At 41.8% G+C, this 19,701-nt stretch overlaps 1 protein-coding gene across 4 annotated transcripts in view; it reads right to left on the bottom strand.

The window, feature by feature from the left end:
• DCBLD1 (discoidin, CUB and LCCL domain containing 1) overlaps window positions 1-18,408 on the bottom strand; it is a 95,114-nt gene extending 76,706 nt beyond the window's left edge. The window contains exon 1 of one of the 4 annotated variants that reach the window (XM_060190559.1): window positions 18,130-18,408. In XM_060190559.1, the coding sequence (XP_060046542.1) occupies window positions 18,130-18,382 (253 nt within the window). In that variant the 5' untranslated portion in view covers window positions 18,383-18,408. The remainder of the gene's footprint in view (window positions 1-18,129) is intronic. The other 3 variants (XM_060190557.1, XM_060190558.1, XM_060190556.1) reach the window with 3 other exon arrangements.
• Window positions 18,409-19,701: the final 1,293 nt, after the last annotated feature.

A 19,701-nucleotide genomic window follows, 5' to 3' on the forward strand; every position in this document is an offset into this window, starting at 1 on the left:
ATGACTTCACATATAATGTGAGATTATCTCTATCACTGTGCAAAGCCATCAACTTTAAACATTGACATTAAAAGGCATCATTTACTCCCAATAGAAAACAAACAAACAAACACGGGGCTGAGTGATAGTGCACCTGGTTGAGCACACAAGTTACAGTGTAGAAGGACCTGGGTTCGAGCCCCGTCTCCACCTGCAGGTGGAAAACTTCGCAAGTGGTGAAGCAGTGCTGCAGGTGCCTCTCTCTCTCTCTCTCTCTTTCTCTCTCTCTTCATCTCCCCACTCCCCTCTTGACTTCTCACTGTCTCTACCCAAATAAGTAAATAAATAAATGAATAAATAAAACAAAAGGAAAAAAACACTTCAATATCTAGCTAATGTTTTTCCTTAGCATGCTATAAATAAAACTAGTTTTAATGTTATACTTCTTGGTCATTTCATTCTCCAGTCTTGTGATTCCTGATGAAAAGTAAAAGATTATGCTCCAGAGTCCCCGGGTTCAATCCCCTCCATCACCAGAAGCCAGAGCTGACCAGTGCTCTGGTGTAAAATAAATAAATAAATAAAGTTAGAATGTGTTGTGAAAATGAGACAGTTTGTCTGTCAGAAATTTTTCTAATTTCTTATTGGGAGGACACACAGCAAATAGCTATTACAGTGAGTCTACACAGACCTTCCAGGTGCTGGCTAGGTGACCTTAGGTGAGTCCCTTTGTTTCATCAAAGTTAAACATTACCATCTGCAACACAGAAATGATGGGAATGTCCAACTCACAGGGCTACCATGAGCATCAAATGAGATAATGTCTATATCAGGCACAGAGGTAGTTTAGAGCAAGGATCCAACAACATATTTTGATTGGTATTTATTTAAAATTACCACACACATTAAAATTTTAAGACTATTCTTTGAATTGGCTGATTTTATTCAAATTTTATGAACTTAAAAAGTAATCCATTTATTTTTATTATTGGACAGAGACAAAGAAATTGAGAGGGGAGGGGCAGATAGAGATAGAGGAAGAGAAAGAAAGAGGGGACATGTGGTGGCGCACCTGGTCGAACGCACATGTTATAATGTGCAAGGACTCAGGTTCAAGCCCCCAGCCCCAACTGCAGGGGGAAAGCTTTTCAAGTAGTGAAGCAGTGCTGCAGGTCTCTCTCTCTCTCTCTCTCTCTCTCTCTCTCTCTCTCTCTTTCACCCTCTTCCCTCTCGATTTCTGGCTTCTTTATCCAATATATAAATAAAGATAATAAAAAAAGTTTTAAGAGAGAGAGAGAAACACCGGCAGATCTGCTTCACCACTTGTGAAGCTTTCCTCCTGCAGGTGGAGACAAGGGACTTAAAGTGGGGTCTTCGCGCACTCTAACGTGTGCACTAAACCAGGTACGCCACCACCTGGCCCATCCATTTTGTTTTTAATCAATGTTCCCCAGTGTTAAAATGGCACTGTGACTTGCTGTTATTAGATGAATTGGGGTCTTATGTATTATGTGTTCTAAGTATCTATAAAGTCTAATTAGATTGAATGACCCAAAAGTTAAGGGCTCACTAACTACCATATTAGCATTATCCAAAGTGTGAACAACACTGGATTACTAAATCCTTAAAAGGTTTCCAGTGAGGGTTGCACAATAATCCCACTTTTTTTTTTTAAACCATAGGACACCTGAAATGGCCTTGTATTTCACTGTCAAGCTCTAGCAGAGGGTGCAATCCGTATTATTTTCATCACCCTCTGTCCTCAACACCTATCTTCTAGAGTAGTGTTCTGTGGACACACTGACTTGATAGGTTCTCAAAACTAGAACAGAGAAATCCTACAACGAGGCTTCTGGGATTAAAGTTAAGCTATGGAGAAGTGGAATGTTACTGTCAGAGCTCTAAAGATGATATTTAAATTGCACTACGTAATTCTGGTGTTCAAAAGCAACACACTTCTGCTGTTTTTTATTCCGTTACAAGTGTTTGAAAGTATTACAAAAAAAAAAAACTGGACATCAAGAGAACATTCTTAGTTTCAGTCATGAGAACTTAAGGAGAAAGCTTGTTTGTATAGCAAAACAAGTAAATCTAAGATAAGTATTTTGTCTCTGTTAAATAGATGTTCCAGATCAGGAAGTCAGAGAAGAGTGGCCGCTGACCTTCACCGGTCAGGTCATGACGCTGATGTAATGTCCAAGCTACAGCTGCAGAAGGTGAAGATAAATGTGAGAAATCTTTCCTGTTTCTACAGCACACTGTATTTTTCTAGACTTGGTACTATGTTAAATATCCATTTCACCAACACTCAGATAAACTGTAGTTGGGTACTGACTTTTTTCTCTCCCAGGTTCAAATTATTCAATATTAGAAGTATAGACAGTGTTTCTCTGCATTTTAGAAGTTAACACCATAAACACTTCACCCTCTCATGTGTTTTTAGGTTATGAATATATCTGTCAATAAATCATAAAGAACAAAATGTTCTAGATCAAGAAAATGCCATACAATTAATTATAATAAAAAAGGGGGCTGAGGGTAGATAGCATAATGGTTATGCAAAGAGACTCTCATGCCTGAGGCTCCAAAGATCCAGGTTCAATCCCCTGAACCACCATAAAGCAGAGCTGAACAGTGCTCTGGTAAAAAACAAAACAACAACAACAACAAAAACCCGTAATATTTGCCAAGAATTTATTGTAGGAGGAGCCAGGCAGTGGTATACTTGATTAAGCACATAGGTTACCATGTTCAAAGATCTGGGTTCAAGCCCTCTGCTTCCCACTTGCAGTGGGGGAAGCTTCATGAGCAGTGAAGCAAGTACAGCTAGTAGCTCTCCATCTCTTTCCCTCTGTCTCTCTCTCTCCTGTCCCTCTCAAATCCTCTCTATCCTATCAAATTAAAAAAGAAAAAGAAAAGGAAGAGGAAGGGAAAAAATGACCACTGGGAATAAAAGATTTGTAGTGCAGACACCGAGCCCCAGTTTTAGCCCTAGTGACAAATATAGACAGACATACTAAAAAGTTACCAAGGATTTATTGTGAAAAGTGTAAGACAGATGTTGTATAGACTTTATCCTATTTAACTTTCCTCATGATCCTGTTTGAGGGATATAATTGGTTCCCTTTTTCAGAATTAGAAAATACTTTATACATGCACATAACACCTCTACATCTACAGAGCAGTATCTCACTCTCCAAGTAGCTCCAACGTAACAAAAGTCGAAGCTCACTACATCTCTTTCATCACATGCCCCTCCTGTCATCTCTGATCCACACGTGCAGAAGTTAAAGCTTTGGAAACCAAGTCACTCAACTCGGGCGACTGAACTAAGATCTGAACCGTAATTGTCTAGCCAACAGGATCTGAATCACTGCACTCTAAGGCCGGTCACCATTGATAAAGTTACCCATCTAAGAGGTAAGGAAGCTGACGCAAAGAGATTGAAGATGGTTCCTAAACTCTCATTACTGCAGAGCATCAAAACTGATGGTAAACCTACAGGATTTCTACTTATTTAGAGCTGTTTATTTATTTATTTTTTTTGTCACCTCAAAATCAATTTGAGGGAAATAATCATGTTAATTCAAGCCTTCTGGTGAAACCTATGCTATAAGAAGTACTAACTAATCAATTACTTAAGTTAGCACTCGTTACTAGGCTGAAATAGTCTCATTAGACTATTTTTCCTCCAGTCAAGGTTGAACAACTTTTATTTAGCAATGATATGACTTCTGATAGATGCTCTGTAAATGAAGGTCTCACAATATAAGTGGTTGCTTCTCAGACTGCAGTGCATATATTAATCACCAGGAGAGCTTGTTAAAAAGCTGGGACTAGGGAGTCGGGCAGGGGTGCAGCAGAAAAAGCGCACGTGGCGCAAAGTACAAGGATTAGAGTAAGGATCCCGGTTTGAGCCCCCAGCTCCCCACCTGCAGGGAAGTTGCTTCACAAGTGGTGAAGCAGGTCTGCAGGTGTCTATCTTTCTCATATAAAGCTGTGACGACCCCACCACTGTGTCCTGGAGCCCTGCGCTTCCCCAGAGCCCTGCCCTCTAGGGAAAGAGAGAGACAGGCTGGGAGTATGGATTGACCTGTTAATGCCCATGTTCAGTGGGGAAGCAATTATAGAAGCCAGACCTTCCACCTTCTGCACCCCATAATAACCCTGGGTCCATACTCCCAGAGGGTTAAAGAATAAGAAAGCTATCAGGGAAGGGGATGGGATACAGAGTTTTGTGGGAATTGTGTAGAATTGTACCCTTTTATCCTATGGTTTTGTCAGTGTTTTTTTGTTTTTTTTTTATAAATAAAAATTAAAAAAATAAAAGCAAAAAAAAAAAAAAAAAAAAGAAAGAAAGAAAAGCTGGTTGCAACCCACTGCACCACTATAAGCCCGAGCTGAACAGTGAGTGCTCTGGTATAAGAGTGAAACAATGTGGTCTGGGAGGTGACGCAGTGGATAAAGCATCGGACTCTCAAGCATGAATGAGGTCCTAACTCAATCCCTGGCAGCACGTGTACCAGAGTGATGTCTAGCTCTTTCTCTCTCCTCCTATGCTTCTCATTAATTAATAAATAATATCTTTATAAAAAAAGAAGCAAGAAACAAACAAAAACACTTGAGTCTGGGAATTCTGCATTTCCAAAAACTTTTGGAAATGACTATTCTGCTCATCCCAGAAGATCTACCCTGCATAATAAAAGATTTAAAGAACTCCTAGGGAGTCAGGCGGTAGCACAGTGGGTTAAGCACAGTGGGTTAAGCTCACGTGGCGCAAAGCGCAAAGGACGGGTTCAAGCCCGGCTCCCCACCTGCAGGGGCACAGCTTCACAGGCGGTGAAGCAGGTCTGCAGGTGTCTATCTTTCTCTCCCCCTTTCTGTCTTCCCCTCCCTCTCTCCATTTCTCTCTGTCCTATCCAACAACAACGACGACAACATCAACAACAATAATAACTACAACAACAATAAAACAACAAGGGCAACAAAAAGGAAATAAATAAATAAATATAAAAAATTAAAAACTCCTATTATTCTATTATTCTGTTTTGTTTTAATAGGGGCACAGAGGTAGAGAGAGAACGAAACAGACCACAACCTGTTGGTATGCTTCTAAATTCTGCTTTCTGTTGGTATGCTTTCTAAATTCTAAGACCCCTTCTGTTTCATTGGTTTAATCCCCCTTGCTTAACACTGCTGTCTATATACATAACCACTGTTAACTAAGCACCGCCCTGCCTCCAGGGCATTGGTTTGATCCTCACTGTTTTGCATGCTTTTTCCTTCTCCCCACCCCCTATCCTAGGTATATCCTCTTCGGACCTGACTCTTCCGCCTCAGGATATATAAGGACAGGATTGTGATTAGAGATAGCTTAGATTGTGCTGCATTCCACATGAATAAAGACTGAACTGCATACCACTCAGCCATGAGTCCCTGGTCGTCTCTCTCCCGCCAGCAAAGCTAGCCTGGCAACAACCCACAACAAGTCTTCCTTCAATGTATTGGGAGTGGAGCTCAAACCTGGAAAGCAACACATTATCCAAGTGAGCTATTTCACTGGCCCAGAACTCTTATTACCCACAGGAATCTTGCTCTACTAATGAAAAAAAAAGTTTGCTATAGTTTTATTTCAATATCTTTTCCTAGAGTTATAACACATTTGTATTTTCAAGTCTGTGACACTTATTTTTGCATTAGATGTTATTTATCGATCCTGGACAGGCAATCAGAAGTTTCAGTGAAGCCAGGGTGACACTTTTGGTATCTAGAAAACCGCAGTTATCTGAGGAGTTATTAGAGCATTTTGTAGGGAATATACAATAGGAGTAGGGTGAGAAGGTCTATGGAACCACACATGTATGTGCCAGATCTAAGGAAGAAGTGATCAATCCTTACTGACCAGAAAATAGTAAAGCTCCAGCGAGGAGAGAGAAATGGCACTTTTTTAAAAAAATTTTTCCTCTTCTTTTAAAAAAATATTTATTTATTTATTCCCTTTTGTTGCCCTTGTTGTTTTATTGTTGTAGTTATTATTATTGTTGTTATTGATGTCATCGTTGTTGGATAAGATAGGGAGAAATGGAGTTAGGAAGGGAAGACAGAGAGGGGGAGAGAAAGACAGACACCTGCAGACCTGCTTCACCACTTGTGAAGCAACTCCCCTGCAGATGGGGAGCTGGAGGCTCAAACCCGGATCCTTAAGCCTATCCTTACGCTTTGCGCCATGTGCACTTAACCCACTGTGCTACCACCCGACTCCCGAGAAATGGCATCTTATCACACATCTAATGAAGAACGAAACACGGGAGTTTTGAGAGAGAAAAAAGTGTTCTAAAACTTATGCCACATTGCTGTCTTGAAAACTGTACTGTGGTCACACGTTCTGCATCTAGCAGTGCTGAAGTTATTACTAAGGGATTGAAGCATACGGTTAGCTACTAATTGGAATCTGGAAAGGTCTTACTATTTCTGTGTAAATGTGATCACCTCTAATAGAAAACCAGACTATCAGTTGAAAATTTATTGCATAAATAGTCATTTGAGATCATGTTCCTTTTAGGCACCTTTAAAAAAATCATTTATTATCAGGGGCCGGTGGTAGCATAGCACAGCGGATTAAGCGCACATGGTGCAAAGTGCAAGGACCTGAGTAAAGATCTGGGTTCGAGCCCTGGGCTCCCCACCTGCAGGGGGGGTCACTTCACAGGCGGTGAAGCTAGTCTGCAGGTGTCTATCTTTTCTTTCCCCTTCTCTTTTTCTCCCCCTCTGTCTTCCTGTCTTAGCTGTCTTTTTGATTTCTGTCTTAGCCAACAGCAACGATAATAACAAGAAACAACAATAAACAATAAGAGCAACAAAAGGACAAAAATAGCCTCCAGGGTCAGTGGATTCTAGTGCAGGTGCTGAGACCCAGCGATAACCCTGGAGGCAAAAAAAAAAATTATTTATTATTGCTTAATTTGATAGGACAGAGAGAAACTGAGGGAGGGGAATGTAGGGTGAGAAAAAGACACCTGCAGCAGTGCCTTACCACTCATGAAGCTTCCCTCCTGCAAGTAAGGACTAGGGCCTTGAACCCAGGTCCTAGGGTATGGTAAAGTATGCACTCAACAGGGTATACCACTGCCCAATACCCTAGGCATCTTTTTTAAAAAGTTGATCTAGGGAGTCGGTCAGTAGCGCAGTGGGTTAAGTGCACATTGCGTGGAGCCCCCGGCTCCCCACCTGCAGGGGAGTCGCTTCGTAAGTGGTGAAGCAGTTCTGCAGGCGTCTCTCTCTCCCCCTCTCTGTCTTCCCCTGCTCTCTCCATTTCTCTCTGTCCTATCCAACAATGACATCAATAACTACAACAACAATAAAAACAACAAAGGCTACAAAAGGGAAAAAATATATATATATAAATTGATCTCCCATAACATGAGTTTTCCTTTGCCAATAAAGGGCATCAGAGCATCCTACAGTTTTACTTATTTTCATCTTAAATATTCGGTATCATTTAAAAATATATATTTTATTTGGGAAGGAGAGACAGCATACTGGTTATGCAAAAAGACTTTCATGCTTGGGGCTCTTGAGGCCCCAGGTTCAATCCTCTGTACCACTATAAGCCAGAGCTGAGTAGTGCTCTGGTCTCTCTCTACCTCTCATTAAAAAGAAAAAATATATATTTTAAAAATACTTTTAAAAAAAATTATTGGCTAGAGAAAGAAATCAAAAGGGGAAGGGGAAGACAGAGAGAGAGAGATACCTGTAGCACTGCTTCATGGCTTGCCAAGCTTCCTCCCAGGTGTCCCACATCCTCACCCAGGCTCCCTTACCTAGCCCCTAATGAATCATTGAAAGAGAAATTATTAGGATTTTTATTTAATATATATTTGCTTTAATCCCCCCCCCCTTTTCTTTTAACTTGACAGGTCAGAGCTTGAAGGTGGAAGGGAAGAGAGATAGGGAAAGCGAGAGACACCTGCAGCACTGCTTCACCATCTATGAAACTTTCCCCCTGCAGTTGGGGGTAGGGGACTTGAAATGAGGTCCTTGCAAATGGATGCAAGGTGGATACACCACTGCTCCACCCCTATTAGGATATATTTAAGTGACAGACACAGTCTTGGGGCCATGTAAGAGAAACTTTACACATTCAAATGAAATATTTGAAGGAAAATGCCAAAAAGGGACAGAGAGTGAGCTCACTGTGTAGGGTTGGCAACCTGCCGTGCTTTTGACCCTGCTTTAAGCCCCAGCTCCACATGTCCTTTCTCTCCCTCTCTCTCTGCCTTAAAAGTAGGCAGAAGCAGTAAAATTAAGCATGAGTGGAACTCTGGCTAGACACACACACACACACACACAATGAAATCCTTAATATATTTTAAATATCTCAGGAAACAAGTAGTACATCTATTATGAGCTCAATAATATAGAACAGTTACAAAGGATAAATAAGGAAAAATAATCTCCTGTGGTCCGGGAGGTAGCACAGTAGATAAAGCATTGGGCTCTCAAGTGTGAGGTCCTGAGTTCAATCCCCGGCAGCACATGTACCAGAGTGATGTCTGGTTCTTTCTCTCTCCTATCTTTCTCATGAATAAATAAATAAATTCTTAAAAAGAAAAGAAAAGAAAAAAAGAATCTCCTGTCCCAAAGGCAACAGAATCACAAAAGATTTTTTAGAAATTTGTGAGTCAGTCTCTTGGCAGAGCAGAAAATTTCCAGGGTCAAAATAAATGAAAAACTCTTTCTGTCTCTCTCTTCTTCCCCCTCTGTTTTGGAAGGAGGGAAGGAAAGAAGGAAGGAAAGAAAGGGAAAAAGAAAAAAAAAAGAAGAGTCTGCTAAAAGTGGTTCAATTGTGTAGGCATTGAAAGGGAGAGGAGGGAAGGATTGGGGATGGCAAAAAAAATCTGGGTCCATGTAATTCTCAAAATAAACAGCCTCTGTTCTAAATTCCTTGGAGTGAGAGCAATTCAATAAACAGATCTCATGTTCCAGTAGTCCCATGGGCTATTAAATCTCAAAAGTTTCCTTCTTTGGGTTGAAATCAACCACATTCAATCTGAAGTGAATTTGCTTTTGGGAAGAGCAATAAAAAGAAATCCATTCACCCATTTAAACATTAAGTGAGATACACAGAGATGTTTACCTATATTTCACTGTAGGAAATTTTATGCACCAGTAATTCAAATTTAATAGCCTTCACAACTCTTAGTACCAGTTTACCCATTCTTTGTCAAACATAATGGTGAAACTGAATTTTTCCCAGAATAATAATATAATATGTTCTTAAATAACATTGGTTCGTTCAATAACTTTTTGTTATCACTAGTGAGAAAAAAAGTTAATCCCCAGCCAGGGCCACTTCTGTGTGGAGTGTGTACATCCTGCCAGGTTTAGGTAGCTTTTCTCTGATTTCCTCCCACATACCAAAAGCATGTATGGTAGGTTCATGGTTTTTTTCTTTTCTTTTCTTTTTTTTTCCCTCCAGGGTTATCGCTGGTGCTCAGTGCCTGCACTATGAATCCACTGCTCCTGGAGACCATTTTTTCCCGTTTTGTTGCCTCTGTTATTGCTGCTGTTATTGTTGGGTAGGACAGAGTAAAATTGAAAAAGGGAAGACAGAGGGAGAGAGAATGACACCTGCAACCTGCTTCACTTCTTGTGAAGTGTCCTCCCTCGCCCCCCCCCCCCCGAGGTAGGGAATGCAGACTCAAGTCCAGATCCTTATGCTGGTCCTTGCATTTTAAGACATGTGTGCTTAATTCACTGCACTACCATCTGGCCCCCAAGACTGGCCCTTTTAAGTGTAAATGAAGACTCTTGTCTACAAGTGACCAAGAAATACAATTTACTTTTCTGATTCTTAGTAGTCTAAAAAAGCAAATGACTTCTGGCTTCATAAGGAAGAGTTAATATGAATCACCCAAATACAAGAATCTTGACAAAACTCATAGTTAAGTTAGCCAAGAAAAATTTCCTCTTTCTTTCTGGATGTTAACTCAGTAGCTGTAACTTGAAAAGGAGTTCCTGGCTTACCTGTGGTCTAGTTCTAAAAATAAATGCAAATATGGAATTTTTTTCCCCAAATAGTGTAGCATTTTAATAAATGATAAATTGAGAAAAGCAGACTATAAAAGCATGTGGAGACTACATAGTTTAATAATCCCATTACTGATTTTATTGTTATACTTCATCTAACATATTTTACACATATATATGATTTTAGTAGACAGTACAAGAACTTACACGTGTATATATATAGTTGTTCAGAGCACATATATTTGTGTGTGTCAGTGTGTATGTACTATATTAGTTTTTAGTTGCTCTCTCTGGCAGGATTATGATATATGGACACAAAGTTATTTGTCAATATTCAGTTTTGTTCTGCCTTGTACACTTTAGGAAAGATCTTTGGGAATGTCAAATCCCAGTCCTCCGACAGGGCTTTTATTTATTAAGCCAAAGAAAGTTCTGGAGGTGATGCAGTGGGGTAAAGCACTGGACTCTCAAGCATGAGGTCCCGAGTTCAATCCCCAGCAGCACATGTAACAGAGTGATGTCTGGCTCTTTCTTTCTCCCCCTGTCTTTTGCATTAGTAAATAAATAAAATCTTAAAGAAAACGGGGGGCGGGGGGAGAAAGTCCCATCCTAAGAAAAAGCCATTCTTCTTTTCTTTTCTTCTTTTTTTCAACTTCAATGTAACTTTATAGAAAGGGAAACGTAAACTAGGTTACAAGGAACCCTTTAGCTGTTACCCTATTCTGAAATTACACTCTGAAGTCTATCCCCCCCAAAAAAAGAAAAATCCACCTTGAGTTACCAAATGTGAGTATATAGAAGACATTTCTGTCATTATTGGCTATACATTCACAAAACATACAACTGACTCTCAAGAAAGAAGTTCATAAAAGCTATTTGCAGGTAGCTGGCGGTAGTCCAGCAGGTTAAGCTCACGTGGCGCAAAGCGCCAAAGACAGGCGCAAGGACCTAGGTTCTAGTCCCTGGCTCCCGACCTGCAGGGGGGTCGCTTCACAAGCGGTGAAGTAGGTCTGCAGGTGTCTGTCTTTCTCTCCCCATCTCTGTCTTCCCCTCCGCTCTCCATTTCTCTCTGTCCTAACCAACACCAACGACATCAATAACAACAATAATTAACTACAAAAATAAAATGGGGCAACAAAAGGAAGTAAATAAATAAATAAGCTATTGGCGTATCACTTAGAAATAGTATCAAGTGGTCAAGGCGCACACGACAACATGGCTTCACACATCACTTACGTCACAGACGCAGAAGTCTCACATTGTCCTCACGTAATTTTCAAGATGGCACAGACTCCTGATGCTCTCTAGTGATCAAGGGGTAGGGAGCTTAATGACTTGTGAAGCAGGGCTGCAGGTGTCTCTCTTCCTCTCTATCCCCCCTTGCCTCTTGATTTCTGGCTGTCTCTATCCAATAAATAAATTAATTAATTAATTAATTAATAAAGATAATAAAAAATTTAAAAGATTTAAAAAAGAAAATTTATTTTTTAAAAAAGAAATATCATGTGTGCAATTTCTGCTTAAAACAATTTAGGGAATATTACCCTTATCCTGCCAAACCTTTGCCACAGCATTTGTATGATGACTCAGGAAATGGTTATCTAAAAATTCATTATCTGCCAGGCACTATAGCAGCTGCTAGCTGAATAATAATAAAAAAAAAAAAAAGGTTCCAGTACTGGACCAGGAAGATAGCATAATGGTTACGCAAAAGACTTCATGACTGAGATTCTATGTTCCATCTGTGGCACCACTATAAACTAGAGCTGAGTAGTGCTTTGGTTTAAAAAAAAAGGGGGGGGGAGATAGACAGCATAATGGTTATGCTAAGAGACTCTCATGCCTGAGGCTCCAAAGTCCCAGGCTCAATTCCCCCACACCACCATAAGCTTAGGTCCCAGGTTCAATCCCTTGTACCACCATAAGCCAGAACTGAGCAGTGCACTGGGGAAAAAAAAAGAAGAAAGGAAGGGGGTAGGGATAGATAGCATAATGGTTATGCTGAGACTGTCATGCCTAAGGCTCCAAAATCCCACATTCAATCTCTAGCCAGAGTTTAACAGTGCTCAAATAAAAAATACAGACAGACAGACAGACACACACATACACACACACACACACACACACACACACACACACACACACACACGAGAGGGAGGAAGAAATGAAATAGTCATGGTTTTCTTATCAATTAACTTCCTTCTACTTCCCAAACTCTGGGCTAACAACCATATATATATATATATATATGATATAGCACACACATTTGACTCTTCAATTGCAAAAAGGCAAAATTCCTCCATGATTCAATTAAAATGAATCTGAAAGCCTGGCAATATTTTTCTTTTCACTCTCAATGCCAAGTTTCTATGATACCAGAATGAATTCCTCTATGTTAAAGCAACATTTTCCAGCTTTTAATGTCCAAACAAGAATAGTGCTAAACATGTCATTTTATCACTGTTTCTTGTTTGCAGTTTTCATTTTCATCTAGTGTCAGTTCTGGGGACAGAACTGTCTTTTCATTACATGTACCTCACCACAGGCTCACTAATCACCTATCCCCTGTAGAGAAAGCAACCCCTCCAGTGAAGACCCAGCGGGTGCTCCCAATGTGCAAGCACAAAGCTCTTCATGGACCTTTCATTCCGAAAGGGGAGGGGGAGATGAAGTATAACTTACATACTCTGTTGGAAGTCAGCAACGTTCCAGAGAAAACTGGGAAGCAGGAAAGATCAAGGTGGACTTCAGGGGGTGGTGAGAGCACAATAGCTAGCTCAAGCAGTTCTCCCTGAGAAAGCAACTTCTTCTCTTTTTTTTTTTTTTTTAACATGCTAATTCTTTTTATTATTATTTTTTAATTTTTTAACCAGAGCACTGTTCAGCTCTGGCTTATGGTGGTGCAGGGGACTGAACCTGGGACTTTAGAGCCTCAGGCATAAGAGTCTGTTTGCATAACCATTATGCTGTCCACCCTCCGCCCCAATGGCTGGAGGAGGAGGAAGATGTGTGGGTACAGAGCGTAAGACTATTCCAGACAGAGAACAGTACATACAAAGGCTCTAGACTATAAGGATACTTGGTATTTTTGAGAAATAGCAAGTCATCATAGTTGGGAATATGAGACAGCCTAAGAATGGGGTCTGAGAGGCAGTGGAGGAAACAGAACAAAGGTGATTCTATATGTGCCAAATGAATAAACAGCAATAACTAGTAAGTATGCTATCATTCACTGAGCTCTTATAATATATCCTAAATACAATTCCTTAAAAATACAAAACAACTAGTTATTCTAATAGATGTGAAACAGACGTTGGGACATGCACAACTACAAGTTTATAATTCTATTTGAAATATATCCTGAAGAAATTGATTTTTTTTTCTGGTTTATGAGAACCACTTGACAGAAGCTGCAATTAATCATACTTGCCTATTCATCTTAATATATATTCTTGGGGCCAGGTGGTGGTGTACCTGGTTGAATGCACATGTTACAATGTGCAAGGACCTGGGATTGATTCACCCAGTCCCCACCTGCAGGGGGAAAGCTTCACAAGTGGTGAAGTAGTGTTACAGGTGTCTCTCTGTCTCTCTCCCTCTCTATCTCTTCCCTCCTCCTCCTCTCAATTTCTCTCTATCACTATCCAATAATAAGTAAAAATATTTTAAAATTTTAATATATATTCTTAATGTGAGATGTATTATATATTTGCAAATTGTGTTTTTTAACATTTTATTTATTTATTAGGTAGAAACAGAGAGAAATCAAGAGAGGAAGGGATAGATAGAATGGGAGAAAGACACCAGCAGCACTGCTTCACTGCTTTTGAAGCTTTCCCCCTGCAAGTGGGGACTGAGGGCTTGAACCCCAGTCCTTGTGCACTGTAGCATGTGTGTTCAACCAGGTACACCACTGCCCAGCCCTCAAGTTGCACTTTTTTTAAATAAGTTTTTCAAGTCTATTTCAGGGCCACAAAGCTAAACTTTCTAAATGAAACAGTAAATATAGTTTGAACACTTTTTAGAGTTCAAATTCTGTTGTAATGACATTCTTTGATTTATTCAATGAGTTATTTAGGCTAACTTCTTTTCTAAAATATATTGTGTAATTCAGTATTTCTGAGTATTACAAATCACATCTGCTTAGAGCCAAATAGATATGGTACACATTGTTCTGCTGGCATTCTTCCTTTGTGTTCTTTGATTTAAAAGATTATTCTCACATACAGAAATATGCATGCCAAGACAGTTGGGCTTGCTAAACAAAATTAATTGGTTTGAGCACCAGATGTATCTTCATAAAGAACTTTGGTAGACTATTAGTTTTCACTAATTAGGAGCTAAATGGAAATGATCTCAACACAAAGAGATTGCTCAGTTTAACTCAAGAAATATTTACTGAGCATCTTTGTCAGGAATTGAGAAGATTAAAAAAAAATTTCAATTGCTGCCTCTGGGAACGTTAACAGAACCCAGGGTTGGCTGAATGAACCACAGGACAATCTGGGGTTGCAGAAGGTACTAGAATACACTTACAGTTCCTTTTTAAGAAACCATTCACCCAGAAAAATCATATATCAACTGGTCCTATGTCTAACTTAAGAAAAGAGTGACAACTTGAAAGGCAGCCTTTTAATAAGAACAAACCAAGAGCTGGATAAAGTTTTTAAAGCAATTCTTTAGTATTAATTCTAACTGAGACATTTCCTCAGAGATCAACTGTTTATTTTTAACATTAATACTTATGTCACAACAAATAAATTATTTGGGGGTAGGAGAGAATAAGGGTTTTCTAGCTAGTACCAATTCATCACATAAACTAAAGGTATTTCATTCTATAAAATTTATTTATTGCAGGGGTAGATAGCATAATGGTTATGCAAAAAGATTCTCATGCCTGAGGCTCCAAAGTCCCAAGTTCAACCCCCTGTACCACCATAAGCCAGAGCTGAGCAGTGCTCTGGTAAAAAAAAAAAATATATATATATATATATATATAATTTATTTTTAATTTTTTTATTAATTTATTTTTTATTTTCCCTTTTGTTGCTCTTGTTCTTTTATTGTTGTTGTAGTTATTATTATTTTGTTGTTATTGATGTTGTCGTTGTTAGGACAGAGAGAAATGGAGACAGGAAGGGAAGATAGAAGGTGGAGAGAAAGACAGGCACCTGCAGACCTGCTTCACCGCTTGTGAAGCGATTCCCCTGCAGGTGGGGAGCCAGGGGCTCGAACCGGGATCCTTTTGCCGGTCCTTGCGTTTTGCGCCATGTGTGCTTAACCCACTGGGATACGGCCGGATACTCCCCATTCTTTAAAATTTATAATAAACACAATAAGACTGGACTAAATCTCATGCAGGCGCTGGGCTGGAACCTGGGTGGTGTACACGCCAAAGTAACACAGTGAGTAAGATTATTTTGCCAGCCCTGGATTGACCCAAATTAAATCAGGATAAACGTTCAACCTACATGGATATTCTGTTAAATTAAAAAAAAAAAAATACATGTGAAGCAACCGATGTGACTATCTAACTTTAGCTAAATTGAATCCAAAGAAATTAGGCACAAAAAGTACATTATCCCAGGTCTCACACATTGGAGATTCTTATATAAGAATTCATAAAGTGTGCATATACAGTGGGGGCCAGGCAGATCCTGATCACAAGAAGTACCAGACTACGCTGATTCCAACAACAATGAAGGTGAAATGTCATCAATGGTCTCTTCTCATGAACACAGACTGCTCTGCTGAGTCAGAGGTCCTAAACATTGGGGACACTACTCTCAGTGTCACCACCATTTGACTACATAGCCAGTAGCAACACATCCACCTACATATAGCACATCTCAAGTTCTGACCTAAAATGTGTGTTCATATTTAAATTCATGAAAAAAGCGACCAAAGGCTAATTGGGAAAAATCAAAGAGATGAGAAATTGTTTTAAAAATATTGATTCTGACTCTACTCAAGAGATAGCAGTAACACTTGAGTCTCTGGATTCTTTTTTTTTTTCCTTTTTGTTGCCCTTGTAGTAGTTATTATTGTTGTTGTTATTGACGCCGTCGTTAGATAAGTCAGAAAGGGGAAAGAAAGACACCTGCAGACCTGCTTCACCGCCTGTGAAGCGACTCCCCTGCAGGTGGGGAGCCAGGGGCTCAAACCGGGATCCTTTTGCTGGTCCTTGCGCTTTGTGTCACGTGCATTTAACCCGCTGCGTTACCGCCCAACTCCCGAGTCTCTAGATTCTTACAGTACATTTTTTTCAATGTTATATTTATTTACTGGATAGAGACCAGAGACAAACTGAGAGGGGAAGGGGGAAACAAAGAGGGAGAGAGAAGAGAGATACTAGCAGCACTGGCCACTGGGGAAGCTTCCTCCTGCAGGTAGAAGGGCTGGGGACTTGAACTTAGGTCCTTTAGGCATTGTAGCATATGCACACAACTGGGTGCCCCACTGCCCAATCCCACTGTAAATGTTTTCACTTTACATTTTGCCCCCCCTTTGGTGATTAACACCTACACTTTTATTTATTATTCATTTTATTTTATTTTTTTTAACCAGAGCACTGATCAGTTCTGGCTTATGGTGGTGTAGGGGGATTGAACCTGGGACTTTGGAGCCTCAGGCATGACAGTCTGTTTGCATAACCATTATGCTATCAACCCCCTCATACCTACACTTTTATTACAAATGACAACGTCTTCTCCTACCAGTCAACTGCTATGAAGTCTCAGATTTGAAGCTGAACAATATCTAAGCAATTGGACAGGCTCCCTGAGAATTGCTCTAGGAAGCACTTAATTTATAGACGGCAATGGAACATCAGAAACTTCACTTGGAAAGATAGCAGGCAGTTTTGGCCAGATTAATACTGGTGCAAACCGTTGATGACGTAGTATTAAAGGAACACCTTCGGTGACTTCAGAAAAACTTTTTTAACGTTTAAATAAATAATCATAATCAAACCCCATAGGTTTTTAAAAGTAGGTATCTATAATCATATTATATACCTAGTATTTATTCTGCTACAGATACATAAACTTTGGAAACCATAGTTTAGAGTAGGGATGGGTACTAGGTTCAATGAGGGGGAAAAAGCCATCATTTGGCTTAGTTTTGATTCTACCTTAATTAGAAAGCATGGGTCAAAATATTCTGGATCGTTTTAATGCCATTAAATTATCCCAGCTGAATGGCGTATTGTACCAAAGTAAAAGATTCTTGGGAGGGGGGAAGAATACAAGTCCAAAAAGCGTGACAGAGGACCGAGTGGAGATTGTATTGTTATAGGGAAAACTGGGAAATGTTATGTATGTACAAACTATTGCATTTACTGTCGTCTGTAAAACATTAATTCCTCAATAAAGAAATTTAAAAAATTATCCCAGCTGTATAAGGACAGAATGGGGGAAGAATGGACAGAAATAAGAGCAAGAAAACAAACAAAATAAAATAAAATAAAACCGTCTTCCAGAAAGCAGTCTTTTGCTATAAAAAAACAACAACAACAAACCTAACTAATAAGGATTTGCTCAGAGCTGAGAGGGGTGGGGGTGGGGGGGACACGACTGATTGCTTTAATTTAGTGGTTACGCAGAAGGTAAACTCGACTGTCTTTGAAAAAGGGCCAACTGGAAGTCAAGGGTTAAGTCCAGAGGAAGACCAACGTGGTGGGGTGTCAGATCGCTCACTCAAGAAAAGCCCGGTCTCCGGGCTCCAACTAGGACTACCCGCAGCATGGTGGGGCCGGGCGGTTTCCAAGGTCAGTGTGGGGAAGATAGTCCCTAACCATTCCGCAAAAGCACGGCCCGCCAGCAAAGTCAAGGAGTCTGGAAAGTAAGTGAGCTGGGCTACGGGGGTGGGGAACTGACAAAGTGGGGAGGCGCCAAGCTGACTCGGGGTTCGCAGAAAGGAAGGAGTTCGGTGAGGAGCGATCTGGAATGCAGTCACTTATTTTATACCCGTCGGCCACACGGAGCAGCAGCCCGCGGGGTGCAGGCGAGGACTTCCTCCCGCGCTCGGCCCCTCCAGGCCCGGCCCCGGCCCCGGCCCCGGCCCCGGCCCCGGCCCCGCCGGCCTCCAGCCGCTCCCCCACCCCAGGCGCGCCCCACTCACCCAGGTCCTCGGCCCGCAGTCGGAGCGGGGCGGACACGGCGAGCAGCAAGGCCAGCAGGCCGCGCCTGACCAGCCCCAGCAGAACGCATCCCCCGCGGGCGCCCGCCACCATGGCCCCTCCGGGCGCCAGCCTGGCAGCCTCGGCCTCCCCTCGGCGGGCCCCGCGCCGCAGCCGCCCGGGCCGGGCAGCCTCCTCCGCGGCCGAGCGCGGCGCCGGGACTGGGCGCAGCCTCCACCGGGCACCGAATCCCATTGGGGCGGCCCCGAGCCCAACCCGGCGGGGGTGTCTCCCTGCCCGCCCCGCCCCGCCCCGTCCCGCCGCGCCCCGCCCGGCCCAACCCGGCCCGCCAGCCCCCACAGGAGGAAGTCGCGCTCCCGGCCGCCGAGGCTGGAGGCGTGCAGGGCGCTGAGGGCTCTCCCCCTTGCGTGCTCCGAGCTCCTAGCTTGATCCTCCTCGTTTTATGCGCCCCCTCTGCCCCAGAGCACCAGATCCTGGGGGGGCCTAAGGAGGACACCTGGCCAGTGAGAGCGTCCCCCCAGAGGTTCTATGCTTGGTCCTCCCCAGAGTGCGCGCACGGTACTTAAAAGAGACACTTCTGGGTACTTAAAAGAGACACTACTGGGTACTTAAAAGAGACACTTCTTTTCCAGGGCGTGCTCCAACGACTGTAGCACTCGGAATATTGTAATGATAGGGTGATGATAATGACAGAGCCAATTCTAGTTCGTTCGTTCATCCATCCATCCATCCATCCATCCAAAGTTAAGTTGCAGCAGTGTGCTGTCAAGGCACTATGCTCAATGCTGACACAGACTTGAAAAATATTTGGGCAAAATATACATGCAAATTGTAATCAGTGAGCAATACGAAGCGTGCTCAGTGGATTACACTCTGGGAAATGTAATTATACTAGATAGCGAGGGAGGAGACTGCGGGTAAGGAATAAACCTGGAAAGGTTACATTTAAAATGCGTCTGAGACTCTGTGAGTGCAATTTGGAGTGGCGATGGGGGTTGGGGTGGGAAATAGAACAGATACTATATGCAAAGATGCCAAGAGAGAGTGACCTCAGTACGGTGAACAGGTGGATGCTTGACCACAAGTGGGAGCCGGAGTCCAGAACAGGGACTGGAGTGTGGCCGGTAAGGGAGACTCCAGAAAGGCTGTTCATCTTGATCCTTAGGGCAAGAGGAGTGACATGATCTTATTGTCTGGAATGTGGAGAAAGGATTGAAAGAGGCCAGGTTGAAAGCCTGGAGAATTCATTACTAGGTTGCTATCGAGTAGCTGAATGAAGGGTGTGGCAGTGGAAGTGAACGAGTAAGATTAAGTATTGTACAAATGAAGAGTTAGATTAAATTCTGTACCTATTAAAAGGACTTTGATAGGGGAATCGGGCCGTAGCACAGCAGGTTAAGCGCACGTGGCGTGAAGCTAAGGATCCTGGTTCAAGTCCCGGCACCCACCTGCAGGGGAGTAGCTTCACAGGCAGTAAAGCAGGTCTGCAGGTGTCTATCTTTCTCTCCCCCTCTCTGTCTTCCCCTCCTCTCTCCATTTCTCTCTGTCCTATC

This window comes from Erinaceus europaeus, chromosome 4 (genome assembly GCF_950295315.1).
Source record: "Erinaceus europaeus chromosome 4, mEriEur2.1, whole genome shotgun sequence".
In the NCBI taxonomy this organism is placed as follows: Eukaryota; Metazoa; Chordata; class Mammalia; order Eulipotyphla; family Erinaceidae; genus Erinaceus; species Erinaceus europaeus.